Here is a 23,900-nt window from a genome sequence, read left to right on the forward strand (position 1 = left end):
GGAAAGCTTTCACATGTCATCAAGACCAGTGGGTTCCTGTACAGGGGATGTGTGGGGCCCTGATGTCTCAAACAGGCTCTTATGGTGTGATCAAAGCCCATCCATCATGGTCAATCAACTCCATGGAAGCATGTAACACCTCAAACACAGAGACCTCTGTGGTCTCCAAAGTCCTGTGCAGTCGGTGGGCTGATGTCAATTGTAGTAAGTGAGGAAATCACATAAACAAGTCATTAATTAAACGTTTTAGTCTTCACAAGAGGTTATCTATTTTATGGGGAGGTGTAAAGGAGTCCTGCCTGTGAGCATGGACCTTTTCATCTTAATTTATGTGTTTTGATGTTGGAAATAATAAAAAACAAACTTACAAGGCTTCTTTAAGAAGATGAGTGCATGTGGGCTGTGCAGCAGCACCGAGGCAGGTATGTGAGCGATGCAGTGGTTAAATGATTCTAGGGACTTGTAAAGTGTGTTGGTGGGCGGGCTAGTGGTGTTCTGGTTGGTGAGGGACATAGGCCTTTATCAGCTGTGTTTTTCAGCTCCACTCAGTGAGAAGAAAGTCTGGTCTGTGCTCTCGCATAAGGTAACAGTGTTCTATCAGAAAACAGCTTGCACATTCACTTTCACAATCAGAATCACACACTGATAGGCTGACATTGACAATGCACAAATACATAGACACACATACCTCGTTACACAAATTTGTTTCATGTCATGACATAATAAATGCTCTAATATTGGGCTATTCTGGACTAAATAATATCGTATACTCATTGGCCAATCAAATACAAAGATTTTTATGTACGGTTTAAATATTATTCCTGGAAACCATCCAACTACCAGTACAAACCAACAACCAATGACAAAAATCAACTCTCTCGAAAGAACACTTTATGCAGTTATTTACTTTTCCTCTTTCTCATGCAAGTCTTGCCTCCTACCATCTGACATATGCAGTTATGCTTTCCAATGTAAAGATGATAAAGTGTCGGAGCAGGTTTAATGTCTGGGCATTCAATGCAATTTTTGTAAATTTTTATAAATAAAATAAAAATATTCACCGTAACTGCTTCCCAAAGGTGATAAATCTTCAAACGATGGTTTTGGGTAGTTATATCATCCCTTCACACTAATCTGGAACCATATTTTCTGTTTTGGAGCCATCACAGAGCCAGTACCACAGAGGTCACCATTTCTGACGCCTGTCAGAATGTGTGACCCCAAAAAAAACAAAAAAATATATATCAAAAAAAATTGTGACCCCACCGTAACTGCTTCCTAAAGGTGTTAAATCTTCAAACGAGGGTTTGGGGTAGTTATGTCATCCCTTCACACTAATCTGGAACCATATTTTCTGATCTGGAGCCATCACAGAGCCAGTTCCAGAGAGGTCACCATTTCTGACAGCCGTCAGAATGTGTGACCCAGAAAAAACCCTCCAAAAAATGTGTGACCCCACCGTAACTGCTTCCCAAAGGTATTCAATCATCAAACGATGGTTTGGGATAGTTATGTCATCCCTTCACACTAATCTGGAACCTTATTTTCTGATTCTGAGCCATCACAGAGCCAGTACCACAGAGGTCACCATTTTTGACGGCTGTCAGAATGTGTGACCCTAAAAAAAACCTATAAAATTGTATTTGACCCCACCGTAACTGCTTCCCAAAATTATTACATCTTCAAACAGTGGTTTGGGGTAGTTATGTCATCCCTTCACACTAATTTGGAACCATCTTTTCTGATTTGTAGCCATTACAGAGCCAGTTCTACAGAGGTCACCATTTCTGACGGCTGTCAGAATGTGTGACCCCCAAAAAAACTCATAAAAATGTGTGACCCCACCGTTACTGCTTTCCAAAGGAGTTAAATCTTCAAATGATGGTTTGTGGTATTTATATCATCCCTTCACATTAATCTGGAACCATATTTTCTGATTTGGAGCCATCACAGAGCCAGTACCACAGAGGTCACCATTTCTGACGGCTGTCAGAATGTGTGACCCTAAAAAAACCCTATAAAATTTAATTTGACCCCAACGTAACTGCTTCCCAAAATTATTAAATCTTCAAACAGTGGTTTGGGGTAGTTATGTCATCCCTTCACACTAATTTGGAACCATCTTTTCTGATTTGGAGCCATCACAGAGCCAGTTCTACAGAGGTCACCATTTCTGACGGCTGTCAGAATGTGTGACCCCCAAAAAAACTCATAAAAATGTGTGACCCCACCGTTACTGCTTTCCAAAGGAGTTAAATCTTCAAATGATGGTTTGTGGTAGTTATATCATCCCTTCACACTAATCTGGAACCATATTTTCTGATTTGGAGCCATCACAGAGCCAGTACCACAGAGGTCACCATTTCTGACGGCTGTCAGAATGTGTGACCCAAAAAAACCCAATAAAAAAATGTTTGACCCCACCGTAACTGCTTCCCAAAATTATTAAATCTTCAAACAGTGGTTTGGGGTAGTTCTGTCATCCCTTCACACTGATCTGAAACCATCTTTTCTGATTTGGAGCCATCACAGAGCCAGTTCTACAGAGGTCACCATTTCTGACGGCTGTCAGAATGTGTGACCCCCAAAAAAACCTCCAAAAAATGTGACCCCACCGTAACTGCTGCCAAAAGGTATTAAATCTTCAAACGATGGTTTGTGGTAGTTATGTCATCCCTTCACACTAATCTGGAACCATATTTTCTGATCTGGAGCCATCACAGAGCCAGTACCACAGAGGTCACCATTTCTGACGGCTGTCAGAATGTGTGACCCTAAAAAAACCCTATAAAATTTTATTTGAACCCACCGTAACTGCTTCCCAAAATTATTAAATCTTCAAACGATGGTTTGGGGTAGTTATGTCATCCCTTCACACTAATCTGGAACCATATTTTCTGATCTGGAGCCATCACAGATTTAGTTCCACAGAGGTCACCATTTCTGACGGCTGTCAGAATGTGTGACCCAAAAAAACCCTATAAAAAAATGTTTGACCCCACAGTAACTGCTTCCCAAAATTATTAAATCTTCAAACAGTGGTTTGGGGTAGTTCTGTCATCCCTTCACACTGATATGGAACCATTTTTTCTGATTTGGAGCCATCACAGAGCCAGTACCACAGAGGTCACCATTTCTGACGGCTGTCAGAATGTGTGACCCAAAAAAAACCCTCCAAAAAATGTGACCCCACCGTAACTGCTGCCCAAAGGTATTAAATCTTCAAACGATGGTTTGGGTTAGTTATGTCATCCCTTCACACTAATCTGGAGCCATATTTTCTGATCTGGAGCCATCACAGATTTAGTTCCACAGAGGTCACCATTTCTGACAGCTGTCAGAATGTGTGACCCTAAAAATTCATAAATAAGAATGTTTGTTCCCACCGTAACTGCTCCCCAAAGGAGTTAAATCTTCAAACGATGGTTTGTGGTATTTATATCATCCCCTCACACTAATCTGGAACCATATTTCTGATTTGGAGCCATCACAAAGCCAGTACCACAGAGGTCACCATTTCTGACGGCTGTCAGAATGTGTGACCCTAAAAAAACCCTATAAAATTGTATTTGACCCCACCGTAACTGCTTCCCAAAATTATTAAATCTTCAAACAGTGGTTTGGGGTAGTTCTGTCATCCCTTCACACTGATCTGGAACCATATTTTCTGATTTGGAGCCATCACAGAGCCAGTACCACAGAGGTCACCATTTCTGACGGCTGTCAGAAAGTGTGACCCAAAAAAACCCTATAAAAAAATGTTTGACCCCACAGTAACTGCTTCCCAAAATTATTAAATCTTCAAACAGTGGTCCCCATTTCTGACGGCTGTCAGAATGTGTGACCCCAAAAAAACCCTGCAAAAATTGTGACCTCACCGTAACTGCTGCCCAAAGGTATTAAATCTTCAAATGATGGTTTGTGGTAGTTATATCATCCCTTCACACTAATCTGGAACCATGTTTTCTGATTTGGAGCCATCACAGAGCCAGTACCACAAAGGTCACCATTTCTGACGGCTGTCAGAATGTGTGACCCCCTAAAAAAACTCCAAAAAATGTGACCCCACCGTAACTGCTGCCCAAAGATATTAAATCTTCTAATAAAACAAACACACTCATGCCAGGCTCTCAACAAAAGCACTTCTAACAAGTTTCCAATGGAGCTTGAGTTCCTCTCTCTGCCTTTTCCACACCGCTGAACCAAAAAAGGATTATATTTGCCTCGAGTTCCTACTGGACAGCCCAGTGTGAGGTCTTGAACTAAGACAAGCCACAACTCACCAAAACAACTCGTGACAGCATAGTGGTGTGTATCAATACAATTGAATATGTTATATACATAAAATATACATATACATACATAAAAAAAAATTACATGCACAGCAACTGTAAATACGTTACATTACACAGTATTTTGCTGTACATTTGTTACATGCAATTCCTTGTTGTGTAAACTACTTGGCGATTAAACTTGATTTCAGATTTGGATTTCTCAGATTTCTAATCAGATTTCTAATTCTGAACTGGAATGAGATACCTGTCCATAAGTTGTGGAATAGAAAAAAAGGATCACAGAAGCAGACTTGCTCTACACATAGGTAATTATAAAGATATATATTAGATATAAGGTACTTTTCCATTCAAATATTGTCTTTTAGAAAGCACAGCAAAGTTATATATGTGAGCAATGAGTCAGGGAGGTGGAGAAAGAGAGAAAAAGAAAGACATTTGCAAAGAGAGGTAAGAGAAAACTGGCCAAAATATTTTTTTAGCAGCCTGTTTCTCTATGTCTGACAGTTAAACCCAGTCAAACTAAGACTGCTCAGCATGGCTACCTACCTGTACCTCTGAATAATGTGGGCTTTGTGCTGAAAAGAGGGTCCCTGAATGAAGGTAAATGTCTAGCTCTCCCCTGAGGCTTCATCTGAAACGGTGTCATGTACATCAATCAGTCTGTGTCAGCACTATCAGCATTATCTACTGTTTGGCTTGTTTTCTTATAGTGACAGAAACTGTAGAAAATTATGACTCATTGGAGTAACGCAATAAAAAACTAACACATCCAACATTTACATGAATAAAACATTTTTTTACTTTTAGTTATCTCGATGGGTCATGAGCATGACCAATATCTAAGATGTAACTAGCCTTGTCTGATGGGTGTTCAAGAGGTGTCCTTTAGCATGTTCTTTCCTTCAGTAAAATCATTCATTAGAATGTCCCCACATAACTGCTCATTTTGCATTTCAGTTCCATGTAAGCCCAACTCCCAAAAAAACGGACTCATAGAATGGTATAAAATGCTGTATGATTTGCCCATGGATATACTGTGGAAAATACATGTTGGTGACTAAATCTATCCTTTTGATCGGTAATTAAGATACACGGACACACTGTGTGCATTAAGAACCACTCCTTTGAAGTCTCTCTGTCGAGGTCTCAGATACTTTGTACCATTCAGTTGAAATCCAGTGAGACGGCCTGAGTGAAAACACCTCTCCCCAAACCTATCACATTCAACATTCCCTCCATTCCAACATCCTTTTGCCTTCTTTTCAGTGCTGCAACAGATACAGTTGCAGATGGTCCTCGACTTCTGTTGCTGAACTGAATCATGGCTATGATTATTTAATGCACCCAGAATGGGGTACTGGTCTGTCTAATTTGTGTGGGTAGTTAATGCTGCAGTAAACTTTGCATGCAGGACATGTGTTGGTAACCGAATTTTTCTCTCATAAACACCCAAGAGAATTCTTAAACTTGAAGGGTTAGAAAAACCTCCTACTTAAACTCCAACTGAAGGTCTATTACCAGACCAGTGGACCTCTTTGGTTACGCCTCTCTTTTTTACGTGTGTAATTTTTTGTAATTGCACATGTTCTATTTCCTGTCCCCTAAGCACTCAATGGTGTTGTAAGAGAGGGTCTGCTCTCTAACAGAAGGGGTCTGTCTACCAACCTCCTGGTTCGGTTGGAGTTTTTTTCTCCTTACTGTGATGTAAACAGGCAGGGGGGTTTGTGGTGGGGGGTATAACAATATTTTCACACCCTTTCATCATCACTTGGGTGCCTGAAGATGATGTAATGAGAAGTGTGAAAAAGGAAATTGGTGCTTTGTTAAAAATATTCCTAGAGAAGTTCCAGAGAGAGAAGTGCCTCCCTTTAAATTATAATACACAGTGGGACACACACACTGTAATTTTGTAAGAATGCTACAAAACAATTTGGTTATGAATTGTTGGGGCAACATTGACTATATATTTTCCTGACACTACCATGGCATGTGTGTTTCTGAAGTAATAAAAAATGTAACTATCTTATTTACACGTTTTTAAGTAAAGCACTTATGCCCAAAGGAAAACATTGTTGTCCATATGTTAAGGATTGGTTGCCACTTGAGCTGTCGATATAATTTGTCATGTCAGCTCCATCTGTTGAGGGTTCCACACAGGTCTTCCTTCATGGCCTTGAAGCTCCAACCATGCTGTACTACAAGAAAGTTGTAGAAAAAAAACACAAACAGGGCTATAATATGTACCTACAGTGAAAGTGAACCGTTACTAATTTCACACCCAAAAGATCGGTACGTAGTCTAAAAGGTACGCCATACACACTTCTGCTCCATCATCCCTCCCCTTACATCTGAGCACTCCTCTCCCCTGCGACCCTGACAGTTAAACTTGCTTCCCCTTCGACAATTTACTCTTTTTTGCTCACCACGCACGAGTGGAGCAACGCTCTACCTGACAGCTGTCACCTGTTGACCGGGATATAAAACTATTGACTCGTCGATTAACATTCGCAAAAGATACCCCCGTAAGATTCTTGAAGCACGAACCATATCATTTATCCGAAGCGATTTTATTGTCCTTTTTTGGCAGGTGTAGGTCTTCTGTGAGCGGACGTATAACGGGGTGTTACATTTGAAGGTAGGTTCTTAACCAATAGTCACATTTAGACACATTTTCACGTTTTACACTCTAGCAGCTCCTAATTAATGTGTTGTATTTTTCGTACGGCAATCAAATCTAAAGTATCCGAACCAACTAATTTGTCTGCATATGGGAAGCTACATTTCTATTGTTGCCTGAGTGACAGAGACTCCTGCATCTTTGTCCTTATTTGTCCTGCTGCGTAACTCTTTTCAGTAATCTAATCCAGTAACATCTGTCAACTAATTGTAACATCTTGCTCTTGGCATTATAAGTGCATACCATTTATGTTCAAGTGATGCCACTTCTACAGTGTAGCCTGCCTAAGTATTCTCTTTTAGCTTTTTCATGACAGGGGCTACATAACCTGAGATACATCCATACAGAGCAACTGAATAACACTGGATTTAATTCAGGATTAAATACCTTGAATAAAATAGGGTATTAGCATAGTCAAAATAATTAATAGACTCAATATTATTAGGATTATTATAGTATGACTAAAATGCCACTTTCACAGAAGTGTTGTTGAATACGAAATCTTGTCTGTGTATCAGTCCTACCCAGAAGGATCTCAGGTACAGTAGACCTTAGCTGCTCCCATGTCTTGGGCACTAACTTCTGTATCTGAATGTGAATAGTGTTCAGCTGCCTTTGGTCTAAAGTTGGATGGAAAGTGCCTCCTCTGGAATACACTGGTGTTTACATTGGCCTTAATGTCGTCAGAGCTCCCGTAATACCAACTTCTGGAGAACAGAGCTGGTCTTATGGGCCTGAACCTCAATGGGAATCCACCACACCACACTGACTGAATGGATACACTGTGCTCAAGTAGCCGCTAGCACTGCTCTAACATAGTGCGGCTGCTAATGAATTGTCACTTAATGAAACAAGACATTGAAGAAATCAATGTCTGCCTGAAAAGAGGTTAAACCAGTTTTTTTGTTTTTAAGGGACCCGCCATGAGAGATGAAATAAAAAGTTGTCCTTACCCACTACCCCACCTACCATCCACTTTTGGGGCCAAAAGGTCTACTGTGTCATCATAGCGTTGTAGAACCTCTCCACATGTGTATTACCATGTGGCTGTTCAGTTGCAGGGAGCTGTTGAATGCATGTCCACTGCCAGAGTGGCATCCCCAGACACAGCCAGGCCCTTGGCTCACCTCAGAGGTTATTCTAGGACAGCATAGGAGCTGATTGAGGAAAATTCTGCTCTCTGCTCTCCTGTCAGAGAACACCTTACTCATCAATCTAAAGATTGCTGACTTAAAACTAGGCATGTTAAAATATCAGATATTTTAGCCATATTCTCTGTTTGCTTCTTCTGTTAGCATAATATCCCTAGTTCAATTTAGTACATTCTGTACAGTATATGTCAAGATTAGACTGGAAAACATGTTGTGCTCTGTTCCGTTAAGTGGGTGTGACCACCAGTCTGAGAATAACTTAGGATTTGTAAGGACTAGTGTTTGCTCATTTACTGGTTTTGTTCCATCAACAAAACTATACCGTTTTATCTGTTCTATTTTCATTGCTATAAATTATGATTTTTAAATAATGCATGCCTATAACTAATGAACTCTAAAACTATACAAATTATATCTAATAACTCAAAATAGTGTTTTGTTCATTGTTTAAATTAACAGAATGAATAATCATCCACTGTGTTAGTCATGGTGTTGTTTATGAATTATGGGGAGGTATTGGAAAGCTGGACTTAAAGTGTAGGAAACTACTTGAAGGCAAATGTATTGGATGACATCATTAAGGATTTTAAAGTGGAAAGCTTCTCAATTTTGGCCTCTTCAGAAAGTTCTTTAAAAGTGGTTTCTGGTGGTGATATGAGAAGTAATTATTTTTATTACACAATTTAGGTGAAATATGAACAAGTGGATATTACTATTATCTGTGTGTCTGCACGTTGGCTCAGCAACATTCGACCTACCATCATTTTCATATGAAGAGCACTCATTCCTAGGTAAGTGTGACTGTGTTTGACAGTAAATAATTATGCTATTTTAATCTGTTGTACATACGCTGCATGTATTACTGTTTATGTGTGTCCCCATGTCATATTACACAACACAATATGACACTATTATCATGTGATTTTCATGTGTGTGGGGGGCTGCCTCTGTTGACAGACCCTGAGGATGTTCTGAGTGTCAGCATCCCTCTGGAACGCCCACAGCGCCCTCTACTGGGCAGCACCTTGGTGCTTCCCTGCTACTTCCAGGTACAGACTCACACCAATACTACAGTCTTCAGTTAGACATTGGCCATATTTATTTAACATATCATTTCATTGTTAAGATGCCTGATTGTGTTCTTCACCCCCCCCCCCCCCCCCTGCCACCCAACACTCCACCAGGACCACACGGTCAATGACCCGGGAGCCCCCACCATAGCCCCCCTCTCCCACCGTATAAAATGGAGTCACGTCACCAAGGACAAGGTGTCAGTCATCCTGGTCGCCATGGAAGGACAGATACAGGTAGAGGACAAATACCTGGACAGGGTTCACATGGTGGGATACCCAATGACCCCTACAGACGCTAGCATTAAGATCACAGAGCTGCACACCAATGATTCGGGCAACTACCGCTGTGAGGTCCAGCATGGAATCGAGGACAGCCATGACACAGTCCAAGTTCAAGTCCAAGGTAGGGTGATACCGAAAATAAACACCTATCTAGTTTTACACATAAAAACGAATTTCCTTAAAATAACATGTATATAAATGATAACAATGATTATAAAAACAATAATAAAGGACTGAAGATATGAAAATTAAATATAATCATTTGAGAAATGTCTCCCCCTTTTTCCCAGGCATTGTGTTCCACTATCGTGCCATCACTACCCGCTACACTCTGACCTTTGAGAAGGCGAAGGCTGCATGTATTCAGAACAGTGCTGTCATCGCCTCCCCTGAACAGCTGCAGGCTGCCTACGATGATGGCTTTCACCAGTGTGACGCAGGCTGGCTCTCTGACCAGACTGTCAGGTCAGTCTGATAAGTTAGACCAGTAACTGTAGACCAGTACCAGTAGAGATCAAAACATCTGTCAATCTCTCCTGACTTCCTCTCCAACTGTTTTTCACAGTTTTTTTTTCAGTTTTTTTGGGCTTAATGTTTCCTCTCCTGACAAGGTTATGAATATAACATGATGTAGTTGGATGATGTATGGAAGTATTTTGGTTTGAGTGTAATGTCAGTGTTTGTGCTGTCTGAATACTGACGCCAGCCTCTCTGCGCCCCAGAGTGTGTCAGTTCCTTCAGGCTCATAGCCTGTCCTTTGTCCTGTTTCCATCCCTGCGTACTTTGCCAAACCTAGCAGAGTCTGCTTTGCTCTCATCTCACCTGCAGTATTTGACACTCTCACAAGGAAAGCCTTCATGCTCCTAAACCAATGGCTGACCATTACTCATCTCATTTTCACAGTATTTTTTCATATTTATTGATTCTGTTTCATAGCAGATGATAACAACAGTTCAATTCCATAAACGGAATTGATCCCTAAGGACATTTTATAACAAATTAATGTGTGGTTTACTGTAGATAGTAATAGCTATTTTTATGAATGATAGGTACCCCATCCAAGACCCTCGACGGAACTGCTACGGTGATAAAGAGGAGTTACCGGGGGTGAGGACCTACGGAGTTAGAGATGTCAATGAGACCTATGACGTGTATTGTTTCGCTGAGAAGATGACAGGTACACCCTTTCAACCTGCATGTGTTAGTTAGACTGTCATTCATTCGAATCCCTAAATGATGGTACAATGTATGGATAAGCCAACCCCCTCTTCGAACCCAGGCAGGGTGTTCTACTCTGGGTCCGTGGCTAAATTCACCTACGCTGAGGCTGAGGAGCAGTGTTCAAATCTGGATGCCCAGTTGGCCACAACCGGCCAGCTCTACCTGGCATGGCAGGCTGGTTTGGATGTCTGTAACGCAGGCTGGCTGGGGGACAGAAGCGTCCGCTACCCTATCAACATCGCCCGGCCGCAGTGCGGAGGCGGACTGCTGGGCGTGAGGACCGTGTACCTGCATGCCAACCAGACAGGATACCCCAAGCCAGAGTCTCGATATGATGCCTTCTGCTTCACAGGTATGGTCCATAACTCCTTGAAACACAGTTTCCCTTTCATGGATAAATGCCATGCCATAGACAGTACGTCGGTTAATAATTGTAACGGCCCACTACTGTATAGCACAATAATGTTGTAGACATACAGCAGACAATGTAATGTATAAAGTGTTATGTAAACTGGCCCTTTATATAGACAGGAGAGACACACAGTACCTGGATCTTAGAGCTCCCTCTTGCTTGTATAGTGCGGCTAATACATAAATATAACTCAACATTTACTTCTACATGCCCTCCTGTCTTTCCCAGAATCCCCAGACGAGGACGGCTCAGGAAGTGGCATGCTGACTGTCACCACGGTAACCGAGAGCCCAGAGGTGTTCTTCAAGAAGACCACCACGGAAAGCGAGGCACTGGGAGAACTGGTCACTCAGAGGCCCACTAGTCCCGACTTCGCCTACACCACTGAGCTGCCCCTGCCGGAGCCCCCCAGCGTCACAGAGGTCATCTCTGAGGAGGTGGAGAGAGCCACTGCCAGGCCAGACGTAGGGGCAGAGATCTGCAGAGAGAATGGGCCATGCTACAGGCTGCCCCCTACAGGTCAAGGGCGATAGTCAAGCCTTATTTTTATTCAACTCCAACCAACAATGAAACTTTGCGATGAGAGTGAAGTTTTCATCTTTGTGTGTAGGTGTGGTGTTCCTCTACCGCGCTGCCTCGAGACGCTACTCCTTCACCTTTGTGGAGGCCCAGCGGGCGTGTCAGAGTGTCGGAGCCTCCATCGCAACCCCAGAGCAGCTGCAGGCAGCCTACCAGGCAGGGTACCACCAGTGTGATGCTGGCTGGCTGCTGGATCAGACTGTCAGGTAATGCTGGAGTGAAACTGATCGCGACGTTTCATATCTTTGTTGTTGAGAAAAACGATATGTACTCAGCTGACCTGCCAAAAATAAATGTTAGCTCATAATAAATGATTGCTATTCAAACTATTGTTACAATCCTTTCTTGTCTTCTCCCTGGAGGTATCCCATTGTGTATCCTAGGGAGAAGTGTGCTGGAAACCTGGAACACCTGCCTGGCGTGAGGTCTTATGGCCTGAGGCCCGCAGATGAGAGATACGATGCGTACTGCTATATCGATAAGCTCAAGGGTAAGTAAAGATCTGACGTTTGTGGGCGTAAACCTGCCTTTTCCTCTTGTTCACGATTCTCACCCTGTCCTTTCTATCCTTCCCAACTTTCTCACCATTCTCTCTCTTCCTCCCGCCTCTCTACAGGCGAGGTGTTCCATGCAGGGTCTGGTGATGGGTTTACCTATGACGAGGCCCTGGCCCACTGCCAGGAGCAGAACGCCTCTCTGGCCTCCACTGGAGAGCTCTACGCTGCCTGGAGACTGGGCTTCGACAAGTGCCGTGCTGGCTGGCTCCTGGACCATAGCGTCCGCTACTCCATCAGTAAGCCCCGGGCCCAGTGTGGCGCAGGGAGGGCTGGGGTACACACAGTGTATGCCCATCCCAACCAGACTGCCTACCCAGCCCTGGATGCCAGATATGATGCCTACTGCTTCAGAGGTAAACAGCAAACTGACATTAAACTTGATATCCTCTGATTCATCTGATTCAAAGATGTCATCTTTAATCTGGTTTAACTTCACCTCTTACAGTGGACATCTTCCTTCTGGCCAAGGAAACTGGAATGAACATTACAGAAATAGAAGAAGCTCTGATTAACCGTACTTCAACAACTGATTTACTGAGACCAGGTATGTAAGATTAGCTTACTTTCTCATGACTAGATCGCATTAATACCCTAACATGCAGTTATTCTAATGTTTGTCTTCCTTTTTGTGTTTCTCTCTATTATGTTTTCTGTAGTCCTCCCCTCCATCGCTCCTCCCATCTCTGTAGAGCAGTTTGGTTCTGGTTCTGGGGCATCTGGTGCCAGTGGATCTTCAGGCGATCATTCTGGAGATTTATCAGGGGTCTCTTCTTGTGTTCTGACCGTGTCTGGAGACATGTCTGGTTCTGGTGACTCCTCTGGAAGTGGGAGTGCTGACATCAGTGGAGCGTCTGGCCTGGCCAGCAGAGAGCTGTCTGGTTCCGGGCTCAGCGGAGAGCTGTCTGGTTCCGGGCTCAGCGGGGAGCTGTCTGGTTCCGGGCTCAGCGGAGAACTGTCTGGTTCCGGGCTCAGCGGAGAGCTGTCTGGTTCCGGGCTCAGCGGAGACGGTTCTGTGATAGACGTGGTTCTCTCAGGAGGCGGTGCTGTCCTGTCTGGGGAGGGCTCTGGATCTGCTGGCCCTCAGGAGGTGGGGGAAGGAAGCACTGGGATCCTGACTTTTCCCTCTGGGATGGGCTCAGGGATGATCAGTGGCAGTGGTTACCTGTGGGGATCCGGCAGTGGCTCTGGCCTTATCTCAGGCAGCTCAGGGGAGTTTTCCGGAATGTCTTCTGGATCCGGCTCCAGTGCCAGTGCGGAGTTGTCTGGATTCAGTGGTTTTCCATCTGGGGTGTATCCCTCAGGAACCAGTGGCTTGTCCGGGGAAGAATCAGGCAGTGGAGACACTGTGATCATGCTGATCGATGGTCAACTGTTGGAGGTGTCCACCTCACAAACTGGCAAGGAGAAGGAGCTAGGGATGGGCGGCCTGGAGTTCAGCGGCTCTGGGGACAGCTCGGGGTCCGGCAGGATGGCGAGCGCTGACCTCAGTGGCTCGGCCTCCGGGAGTGGCTCAGGGTTCTTCTCAGGGGTGACCTTCTTGGGGTCAGGGTTCACCGACCTCACAGGGTCAACCTCAGGAGAGCAGGAGGCATCTGGGTTCATACAGTACGGTTCTGGAGGAGGTAGTGGAGGGTCTGGGTCTGGAGCCTTAGGCCTCCCGTCTGGGGCCACGTCGGGGCTCTCTGGATCTGGCTCCTCTACCAGCGGAGAGGAAGAAATCATCGTCTTCACAACCGGTGATGTCCTGACTGAGGTGTCCACCAGGACATCAGTCTCCATGGAGCTGGGGAAGGGCCCAGTGGAGATCAGTGGGGAGGGAAGCACTAGCAGCAACTTTCATTCAGGCAGCGAGGAGACCTACCCAACGCCAGCCAGCGGAGTCTACTCTGGGGCTCACTCTGGAGACATCCCCCCGGTGACCCTGTCCTCCACTCCCGATGACAAGGCACTGACTGGGGGCACAGTAGGACCAGAAGAGGCCTTGGCTGGAGCTCAGCTGGTGGAGAACTATGGGCAGTTCTATGTGACCTTCAGCCCTGTCCTGGCTCCTGCAGGTCTAGCTGCTGCTGCCACCACAGCCTCTGCTGTCTCCTTGCCGACTCCTGCTGTGATGGAAGAACCCGCGTCAGTCCTGGGTGAGATCTCCTTTCCGTCAGTTTCGATGTAAAACTTCTTCATAGAAATATAAAAATCAGGGTACAAAGTCAATCATTCTAACTGAGTAATTATTGATTAATGTGCTGGTCTGACCATCCTTAGTTGATCCAAACCCATGTGACCCCAACCCGTGTGGGGCTGGGTCATGCTCAGTACAGGATGGGGTGGGTCTGTGCCACTGTCCTCCCGGGCTGGGAGGAGTGGGGTGCCAGTATGGTAAGTCCTCCTGATGGAGAAACATTGGCCATTGTTCACTCTTTCCTGATCTCAGAATGCTCCGTAATTTACTGTAATACATAATATGTAATACATCTTTGAAAATACAGTAACTTTTCTTAGTGCTCACAGTACCCTTTGCATGGTTCCCATACACATTACGGTCAGGTGTAAAGTTAGACTTTGTGCAGTTTATATATTTGCAAGTGACATTTGTACTAACAATGATTTTTGTTCCCATCCTCTGTCTTCATGGTGTATGTTTTGCGTAATGTGTCTTGTTTTGTCCTGGGTTCATGTTGCCTGCGTCTGGTTTGGGCCCTCACTTGTGCGTCAGACTGCATCATCGTGGGTTGGCATGTGTGTGTTTGTGGAGGCCTTGCCTTGGAGGTTCAGGACCTTTGTGTCTATCACGCTCATTTACGGTGACTGTCTGTCCATCCTGTGTTGTTTTTGCTCCACTACACCACATTGTTCCAGAGAACCTTCTTCTGCTGCATGTCTGCTAACTCCTGGGTACATCTGGGTACTTCTGTTCTGCCTCTACATGAATCTGAACATGATCTGCTGCCCGAACATTATGCTTATTCAGACTTAGCCTTACTGTAAATGTGACCCAGCCATACTCTGAAGGGTTTAGGAATATGTTTGACACATTTTGGTATCCTTTATCCCAAGCTTTACCACTCAAACACTCATCTTCAGTCATCTTAAAAGCACAGTCAAGGTTAAAGTCTGGATCACAATGTTGCAGCACCTCTGAGTTTTCAGATTCCATGAGTTTCACAGTCTGCCACCCCCCACCCCCTCCGGCCCCAGACCCCCCTGACCCCCAGACTTGCCACCCCTCAAACTGTCCTGCTACCCCCCAGCCTGTCCCGAGACACCAGTCTCACCCCCCACCCCTTTCTTACAGAGGTTGATGTGTGCCATTCCAACCCTTGCGACAATGGAGCAACCTGTGTGGAAATTGTGGACTCTTACAAATGCTTATGCCTGCCCAGCTACGGAGGGGACCACTGTGAGATCGGTATGAGGTTGGCTTCAGCTAATAAACACTAACTGCAGACTTTCAAAAACAACAGGAACAACATTGATGCAAAACCCAAAGTGTCCTTTGTGGCAGCCTGCATCATGGGAAAGCGTCAAGGTGTTTGGTTGGTTGTGTGGGTGTCTAGGAACTCAGTCAGTCCTATTGTCGCCAGGATCAGAGTAATATCATTATTACCTTCCCCCGAATCCTCACCTACAGAATTTGGAGGGAAAAGTCATAAAGGACATAGATCAGTGTCAGAGGGTGACCTTGCTCAGTCTGTGAGGGGACGAGGTCAGCACTGTAGGCTAGGTGACACAGAGGCATACGGTGATGCCCATGAGGACTTCCTGTGTGCCTACTATCATGAGCTGTGAGACTGTACATGGGTGGGAGTTGGCACAGGGAGGAGGGGAAACATCGACAGCATGCATCACCACTACATACTATACACCACTGGAGAAGGTGAGGTTTGGTGGTGACGTATACAGGGTGTTTTTTCATTGCTCCTCCTTGTGCAGTGTAGTCTAAGTAGCCGTTTACTGAAATTGTTAAGTCATTAGGGTGTGGTGGTGGAATGAATGAATCCTTTGAACATTTCAGTAGAGCAAAACAGTGGAAATTCCAAAAGTTAACTGGTAATTTGTCCCCCTGAAAGTCCCATTCTAAGATGAGCTCATATAAAATATGAATCTACAGGATATTGTCTTGAGGGACTCCATATTGGAAATATTTAAATCTGAAATTTCTTCTTGTCAACATTATTTAAAAGCTCAATCACCATGATTCCATTCACAGTCAGAAAGTGGATGCAGCTGTTCTTTATTCCCTTAAGGTGGACAGCATCATGTGATTTTAACAATCGTTGCGTGTTCCATAAGGATTTAAACATGTTATAATCAGGCGTTCTATTGTGTTCTAAGTCTATTATAAAAGTGTTTTCATCAGGTTTTCATGCTGGGATCCTTCCAGGTGTGGTCCGCTCAGTCTCACTGATCCCCTGTTGTCTTGCTGCTCCAGATGAGCAGCAGTGTGAGGAGGGATGGACTAAGTTTCAGGGGAACTGTTACCTGCACTTCTCTGAGAGGGAGACCTGGCCAGAGGCAGAACAGCGATGCAGAGACCTCAATGCACACCTGGTCAGCATCATCACCCCTGAGGAACAGCATTTTGTCAACTGTGAGTGTTGCTTTGCATTCATGTATGGGAGAGAGGGAGACAGGGAGAGGGAAGAGGTTGTAAGAGAGCATATCCTCGTTCTTTTTGTCCCATGCATCCAGCTAATGCTCAAGACTACCAGTGGATAGGCCTGAATGACAAGACAATGGAGAATGATTTCCGCTGGACAGATGGAACCCCTCTGGTAAGACAAACACGTAGAAGACAGGTTACCTGTGCTATGACAGACTACTTTTTCATTCTATTGTGACTTCCTACCACTTGATCTCTCCACAGCAATATGAGAACTGGAGGCCGAACCAGCCTGACAACTACTTCAACTCTGGAGAGGACTGTGTTGTGATGATATGGCATGAGAACGGCCAGTGGAATGATGTCCCCTGCAACTACCACTTGCCCTTCACCTGCAAGGCTGGCCCAGGTACGCACACACACACCTAGGTGGTCAGGCTCAAGCAAATAGCCTGGAGAAACAGTAGCCTCAGCAAGGGATTATGCTATTTATTAATTACGGAGTTATGTTGTCTAAAGTAGGATTTATATTGATTTGATTGTTGGAAAACACCTTTTTACACTGTTTAAAAGTAAGTTATTTGCAAATATAGTTGACTAATTTACTACTGGCAACTGTCTATACATTGTATAATCTTGGAACCATGAGATTGACGAGCCACGATTTAGTCCATGTCATCTGATATCTCCTTCTCCCCTCAGTGTCATGTGGGTCTCCGCCCGTGGTGGAGAATGCCAGGATGTTTGGCAACAGGAAGGAGCTGTACCCAGTCAACTCCATCATCCGCTACCAGTGTAACCCAGGCTTCATGCAGCGTCACCTGCCTGTGGTGCGCTGCTTGGCAGACGGACAGTGGGAGAAACCCCAGGTGGAATGTATCAACTGTGAGTACTCCATGATCTTCTCCAAAACAATCACATTCATCCAGTAAAGAATTGCATTAATATATATATATATATATATATATATATTATATATTGACATAAAGATACATACATAATGACTTTGTCGATTCAAATTGTGTTTGTATGTGCCCCAAACAACAGTAACATTCAGCAACAGAATACAGAGGAGAACCACCAGGAGTCGATCAGAATCAGCCAGTAGCCAGCTTCATTAAGCATGGACTGAGGGACAAGGAGTTCATGTTTTTAGATAGCAATTTTAAAAGAACACGTACACTACACAAAAGCCATATTTAACGTACAATGTGTCCTCCTGCAAAGACCAAAGCAAGCTAGGGAAGTCCATGTTTGTGTTTTTTTGAGTGATGTGTGATAATGTTTTAAGAGATAAATCAAGTGGTTTTGTTCCAAAATATTATGAAATGTTATAATTATATTTGATTATTTTTATTATTGTTTGGTTTTTATCAGTAATGTAATTACAAGTTTCGGTTAGATTGTTATGCTGTTGATGTTGGTGAATGTCATTACCATGTCCCCAACCAGACTGGATATAACTGTGGTGACTGCATCAGCAGTATCTGTCTCTCTCACGTCTATTCCAGAACATTCCAAGGAAAAGTCACACCAGTGGTCCATATACCACTTGGTCTGGCTGGGTTGAGTTAGATCCATGTTCAGACAGTCTGAGTGTGACAGAAGCTGTCTTGGTAGTCACAATGGCTATGACTATAGTCGCATTGGCTGGTGGATGTTCTCCAGCCATGTTTGGTGCAGCAGAACTGAGACAGAGAAGCCTACAACAGAGTAGCTCTTCCAACTGACAGGAAGTACAAGAAGGTACCTGAAGTCCTCTTCTGAGAAGTGTGTGGATGTTCAAGGGATCCTAAAGTCAAAGCTTGTTGGATGTTTTCAGATCTTGAAAAGTGGCTTTGAAGATACAAATGTCTGACTCATTTAGGATTTAGTGACTTAGTCCGCTCTTTAGTCTACTTCTGACAAGCTGCTTTTGGATGTATGAAAACACCTGGCAAAATTTCGTTTTGGAGAAAACTGCCCTAAAGAAAAAAACATTTTTATTTATTTAATCAAAGCCATAGTGAAAGAAAGTGAAAACCAACATGCACCCTTCTATAGTGTCTTCACCACATACATAAAAATCGGTTTGGAAGAACAGAGCAAGCAATGTGAATACACGTCCATTAATTTATTCAATCACCTAGCAGAGGCAGTACAGTAAGCCTGGCACCCTGAGTAGGCTTCATCCTGCCGTGTACTGAGCCTGCCAATGTCACACAGGAGGATCCTGCTCCAGAGAGTTCAGGCATAGATCAGAGAGCCTGGATATCAAAGCTGAAGTAGGATTATTAGAACAGGACTCGACTCAGTGTATTTCAATTTCAGTCAGGTGTGAAACTGTGTTGTATTCATTTTATGAAGAAGCTGAAGTTGAATTAGCATTGACCTCGAAAACATTGCAGCGTGTCGTTTTTGTGTTCTGTAATGTTGCCAGCATCTTTTACCTGGCTGTGCAGTGCATAGCATGGACAGGTGTGCCTCAACAAGCTTTCCTTAAGTAACTATAATCTATTTCATTGTTGTCTCATATTATCTCAGAGGAAAGGATAGGATACCTTTGTAACCATCGCAGTGCGAATTGCTTCTAGTCCTCATCGCTAAACCCGTGCACTTGTTTTGCCTCGTGTGTATGTTGGAGGCTGTGCCTCCTACAGACTGTGTCACCTGCTGTAAAGGAATATCCGAATGACAGAACTTCCATTCAAGAAATCACCACGAGACTAGAAACAGATCTACTTCAAACTTCACTCCCCACAGAACAACAATAGAATTTGGATCATAGTACTGCCAGGCCTTTTGTTGGACTCTTGTACAACAGGAGATATACACTAATACTCTGTTGCCAAAGCAGAATGTGGGGTACTCATCAAATCTATAGTCAAGATGCAAACGGTCATACAGAAATGGTCAGATATGGCACTGAAATCTAATCTCTGGTTTAAGGCACTCTTGCAACAAGCCTCATTTCAAGGTATGGTGTTCCCATCAGTAGCTCTGTAGAATGTATCCGGATGTGCATAAAATGAAGAGTTTGTGCATAAATATCTGTATTCCCAAAACATATCAAGGAATTCCAAATAAAGATACTAATTGTTACTGGCTGCAGTGTGCTGTGTACATGTGGTCTGAGTTAAGACCATATTTAGACTACGCCAGCATCTAGTTTCTCTGTAATAAGGTGTATATTGTAACCAATTATATAATTGAGATATGTTTGAAGTTGTCACATCTTATGCTCTCTTCTAAAAAGGTTTTTGGGTTTATTTGCTATTTGCGACACATACAAGTACAGCTATATTGCAACATCCACCAGGCGGTCATATTTAACCAACAGACCTGAGACACAACAAAAATCACCTCAGTCTCATTCCAGAAGGGTCGACACCCGAACATTCCAGGTAAAAGACAACAAAAGTGCCTTTCACCTTCTGCCTGAGTCTCAGTGGAGTCAGTGTTTCTGAAGCAGCAACATGGGTGTAAATAGGATTTGAGTCATAGGAATAATAACATTACGGTACATTTCTGTTTGCCCAACAGGGTGGGTAGCTGGTGTTGTCGGTCCCACCTTGGGAATGAAAGAAGTCCTTCTTAATGTCCTCTGCGTCCCACCCTCTCACACTTCTACTCACCATTCTCCCATTTACCACGTCAGGTTCCCTCTCAGACCTAGACCTCCTGAACACAATCTCCTTCTCACCCCCACCGTCTCTCTCTGCTCATCACCTATCAATCTTACCATCTCTTTCTGCTCCCCCCCCCCCCACACCACTCTTACTACCTCTCTCTACTCCTGACCCCATCAAACTCACTCATCTGTGTGCTCCAATAGCCTTAGTGACACCTTTGTTTGTGTGCGAGAGGGAAAATACAATCATATTTTTACAGAGCATATATTTATTTTTATAAAAATAAGTTAATTCCAAGTGGTCAACAGCTTAAATAAACCACCACCACCAACAATCAAAGAACAACTAACTGAGGTATATGCCGATACAGTAGAAATACATTACTCTCATTTCACAGGAGAGGAGAAGCCACTTAATTATTCCAATACATCAGCTTCAATATGCTGTCAAGTTTACATAGTAGATTATTACAATAATGAAGTGTATGAGGTATTACTAAAATGCATTTAATATGCAAGTTATTGCAGCAGAAGACAGGCCATGGTTTTGTTATAACTGAGTGGTTCACCCTGTATTAACATTACCAGGCCATGTCGTTTCATTGTCATGTGATCATATGTGCAACCCCACCACCAGGGGATTGTATGAACTGGCTTAGACTTGCATCATTATGTTGACAATCAGTGGTTGCATCCCATCTAATTTCAAGGCTTGTCAACTTCTTCCTTTTAAAGACATTGTAACCTATAGCTGGACATGAAGGGCCTATGTTTTTTCTATGACAGCACTGTAACAGTACACCCCATGTTTGTCCTGTAGGGGTGGGAACCCAAAGCTGCGCACCCCTGGTTCCGGGGGGCCACAGTTGGTGCGGGGCCTGGAGATGGGGTAGCGCAGGCTCCCGTCAGCCACCCAGCCGGCATCACAACGATCCAGACTCTGGTATCTCCAGGCAGCGTAGACTTGGCCCACCTTGGCCATCTCAGACCCATCCTCTTGACATGCCTGCTGGGCCTCGGTGAAGTTGAGCTTGTCCATGTTCTGGAGGTAATACACTTTCCCTGGAGAATAATAGATAATACTGAAATTATACAAGATGAGCAGTGTTTTTTTAATTTTAATTTCTTTCGTCTATCTCAATGAGATATAATAGGTTTTTTTAATGCAAAAGAAACTAGTCGCAGGACATCGGTAAGATGTAAAGACACGACTCTCTCACCACGGAGTGAGGAGGAGAAGCAGAAGGCATTGTAGCGGTGCAGGAGGCGATGACGGATGCCGTAGCTACGGACGCCCGGGGCCAGTCCCGCCCCTCCGCAGGGTTCCCGGGACTGAGTGACGGGGTATTGCACTGTGCCGTCTGCCAGCCAGCCGGCGTTGCACCAGTTCAGGCCGTCCTCCCAGGCCTGGAAAAGCTGCTCAAAGGTGGCCAGGATAGAGTCCTGCTCTGCACAGGTTTGCTGGGCTTCCTGGAAATTGAGGAGGTAGCGTCCGTGAGGGGGCTGGTAAGGGAACACCACACCTGGAGGGGAAGTATAAGATGAAGTTATGAAAGACCCTATCAAAAAGAACTTTGTTGAAGATATTGCGATGCGAGAGAGTAATTCAAAGATTGAACTGTACCTTGTAACTCGAGGTCGACAATCACACTCTCGTCTTCCAGCCCATCGATGACCTCACAACGGTAACGACCTGTGTCGTTCAACTGTAGCTCAGTCACAACCAGCGTAGCATCTCCTGGGAAGTCCTGCATGAGTTGAACTCGGCCCCTGGCACACCAAAATGAATACCCCCAAAATGTTAACTGATCTCTAGTTGAATCGTTTAAAAAAATACAAACATCATTCCAGTTAGTATTATCGACCATACCTGAAATCTCCAAAGCCACGGTGACGGTGTCCAATGGCGACAAGCACATCCCTCTCGAGGCCCCCGGCGGCAGGCAACCAGGACCACTTAACCCGCACCCTCCTGGGAGAGCTCAGCTCAGGCTCATACCAGTAGCGGCATGGCAGGGTGGCGTTGGCGCCCCTCGCACCAAAAACAGAAAGCTGTGAGGAATCCACACGGAGCTGCACGCCGTTAAAGTGGACTGGAGGGGAGGTAGGGGGTACAGAAAATCTCAGGTGACATAAACACAACTGGTCCATTGTGTATCATTCATTATAGTGTGAAACGGCTATTGCTGCAAAATATGTTGCTGTTATCCATAAAAGAACACTCAGAAAACATCAATGAGATCTCATACTCTCTCCGTTGCCATTGCTGTTGAGGAAGTCTTGATAGAAGAATCGATTGGTGTATCCGGTGGCAGTGTGGCAGTAGCTGAGCAGCAGCTGTATTGCCAGCAGGGGGAGGTGGTGACCTAGCACCATCCTGACTACAGGAGTGGCAGTCTCTGGCGCCAATAGTAGTGCAGAACACGCAGCAGAACTTTGGTTCTCAGCTCGCAATGACGTCTGATCGGATGGAACACATTGGTTATCAATATATTATTCTGATACAAAGACACCTTGCGTTTTGTCAAATTGTGTATTTTATTGACATCTGGATCTTTCCTAATTATTTATGACTGTCAATAGGATAATGCAATTGGACAAATGCTGGCGTTACTATCAGTTGCCGACAGAGAGCACTAGGCCTATTTGTTTGTAGCACAATGTAGACTACACAAGTTCCCCTACAGTTCTTAATAAGTTATCAGATCCTATTTCATTTAGTTAGCTCATAATTTATAGAATTTTGCATTTTTTGAAGGACAATTACATACTTTCTACAGCAGTTCACAGCAGTTTCTCATATATTGTATGGTACCAAAGACTGAATATTGTTTACACATTACCTAAGCTTTGCATAAACAGTCCAATTAGAAACAGTCTAATGCAGACCAGGAGGGCTGTTATTAATTAAAGAAAAAACGTGCAGTTCCCTTAATAGTCTATCGTTTAGGTCTGTGAGATGCAACAAAAGCTATGTGATCATTGTCAGTTGTAACAGAGTTTTCGTTTAGGATGATCAGATCTGAAAATAGTCTAAACATTTTGCACAGTTTATGTATGACAACTCAAGGATATCACTAACTGCTATTAATATTTCACTTTTTGCATATTGCATGAGGAGATCTTAAAGTTGCAGCCTACCCCCAGGTAGATGTCGGATTCCCATTGTTGGCAAAAGTAGATTAAATCAATTGTTCACCTATGTAAATATGACAAACACCAAACTGCATTTTAATAACATTAACTGTGTTTAATTATTAATACACTTACCTTTCACCTGGTCGTAAGGATTTTATAGCCTACTTTTCCCACCTGCGAGGTCGAAAGCAACAGCGATGTCCGGAGGAAGATACCACCCACACTATGGACACTACCAACACAGGGTACACAGAGTAGCGTACGTCAAAAAATAATTGTTTGGCAATCCCTCTTTCTATTTGGGGGGT

The 23,900-nt window shown here is 44.0% G+C and overlaps 2 protein-coding genes across 2 annotated transcripts; one reads left to right on the plus strand and one right to left on the minus strand.

The window, feature by feature from the left end:
- Positions 1-8,817: 8,817 nt before the first annotated feature.
- On the plus strand, positions 8,818-19,902 carry LOC146247126 (aggrecan core protein-like). Its single transcript, XM_084682075.1, has 19 exons — positions 8,818-8,914; positions 9,081-9,172; positions 9,308-9,599; positions 9,769-9,943; positions 10,528-10,655; positions 10,758-11,051; positions 11,340-11,630; positions 11,722-11,896; positions 12,053-12,180; positions 12,307-12,600; positions 12,693-12,791; positions 12,904-14,382; positions 14,507-14,620; positions 15,537-15,650; positions 16,674-16,832; positions 16,934-17,016; positions 17,109-17,253; positions 17,547-17,729; positions 17,892-19,902. The coding sequence occupies exons 1-19, from the start codon at positions 8,818-8,820 to the stop codon at positions 17,963-17,965; spliced, it is 4,416 nt and encodes a 1,471-aa protein (XP_084538201.1). The 3' UTR covers positions 17,966-19,902.
- Positions 19,903-20,796: 894 nt separating this feature from the next.
- Positions 20,797-22,844, minus strand: LOC146247127 (hyaluronan and proteoglycan link protein 3-like). Its single transcript, XM_084682277.1, has 5 exons — positions 22,704-22,844; positions 22,325-22,547; positions 22,079-22,224; positions 21,675-21,977; positions 20,797-21,516 (listed from the first exon to the last, which is right to left on the minus strand). The coding sequence occupies exons 1-5, from the start codon at positions 22,828-22,830 to the stop codon at positions 21,221-21,223; spliced, it is 1,095 nt and encodes a 364-aa protein (XP_084538403.1). The 5' UTR covers positions 22,831-22,844; the 3' UTR covers positions 20,797-21,220.
- Between the last annotated feature and the right edge of the window lie 1,056 nt (positions 22,845-23,900).

Source organism: Hypomesus nipponensis, chromosome 19 (assembly GCF_054491055.1).
Source record: "Hypomesus nipponensis isolate SF chromosome 19, ASM5449105v1, whole genome shotgun sequence".
NCBI classification, from domain to species: domain Eukaryota; kingdom Metazoa; phylum Chordata; class Actinopteri; order Osmeriformes; family Osmeridae; genus Hypomesus; species Hypomesus nipponensis.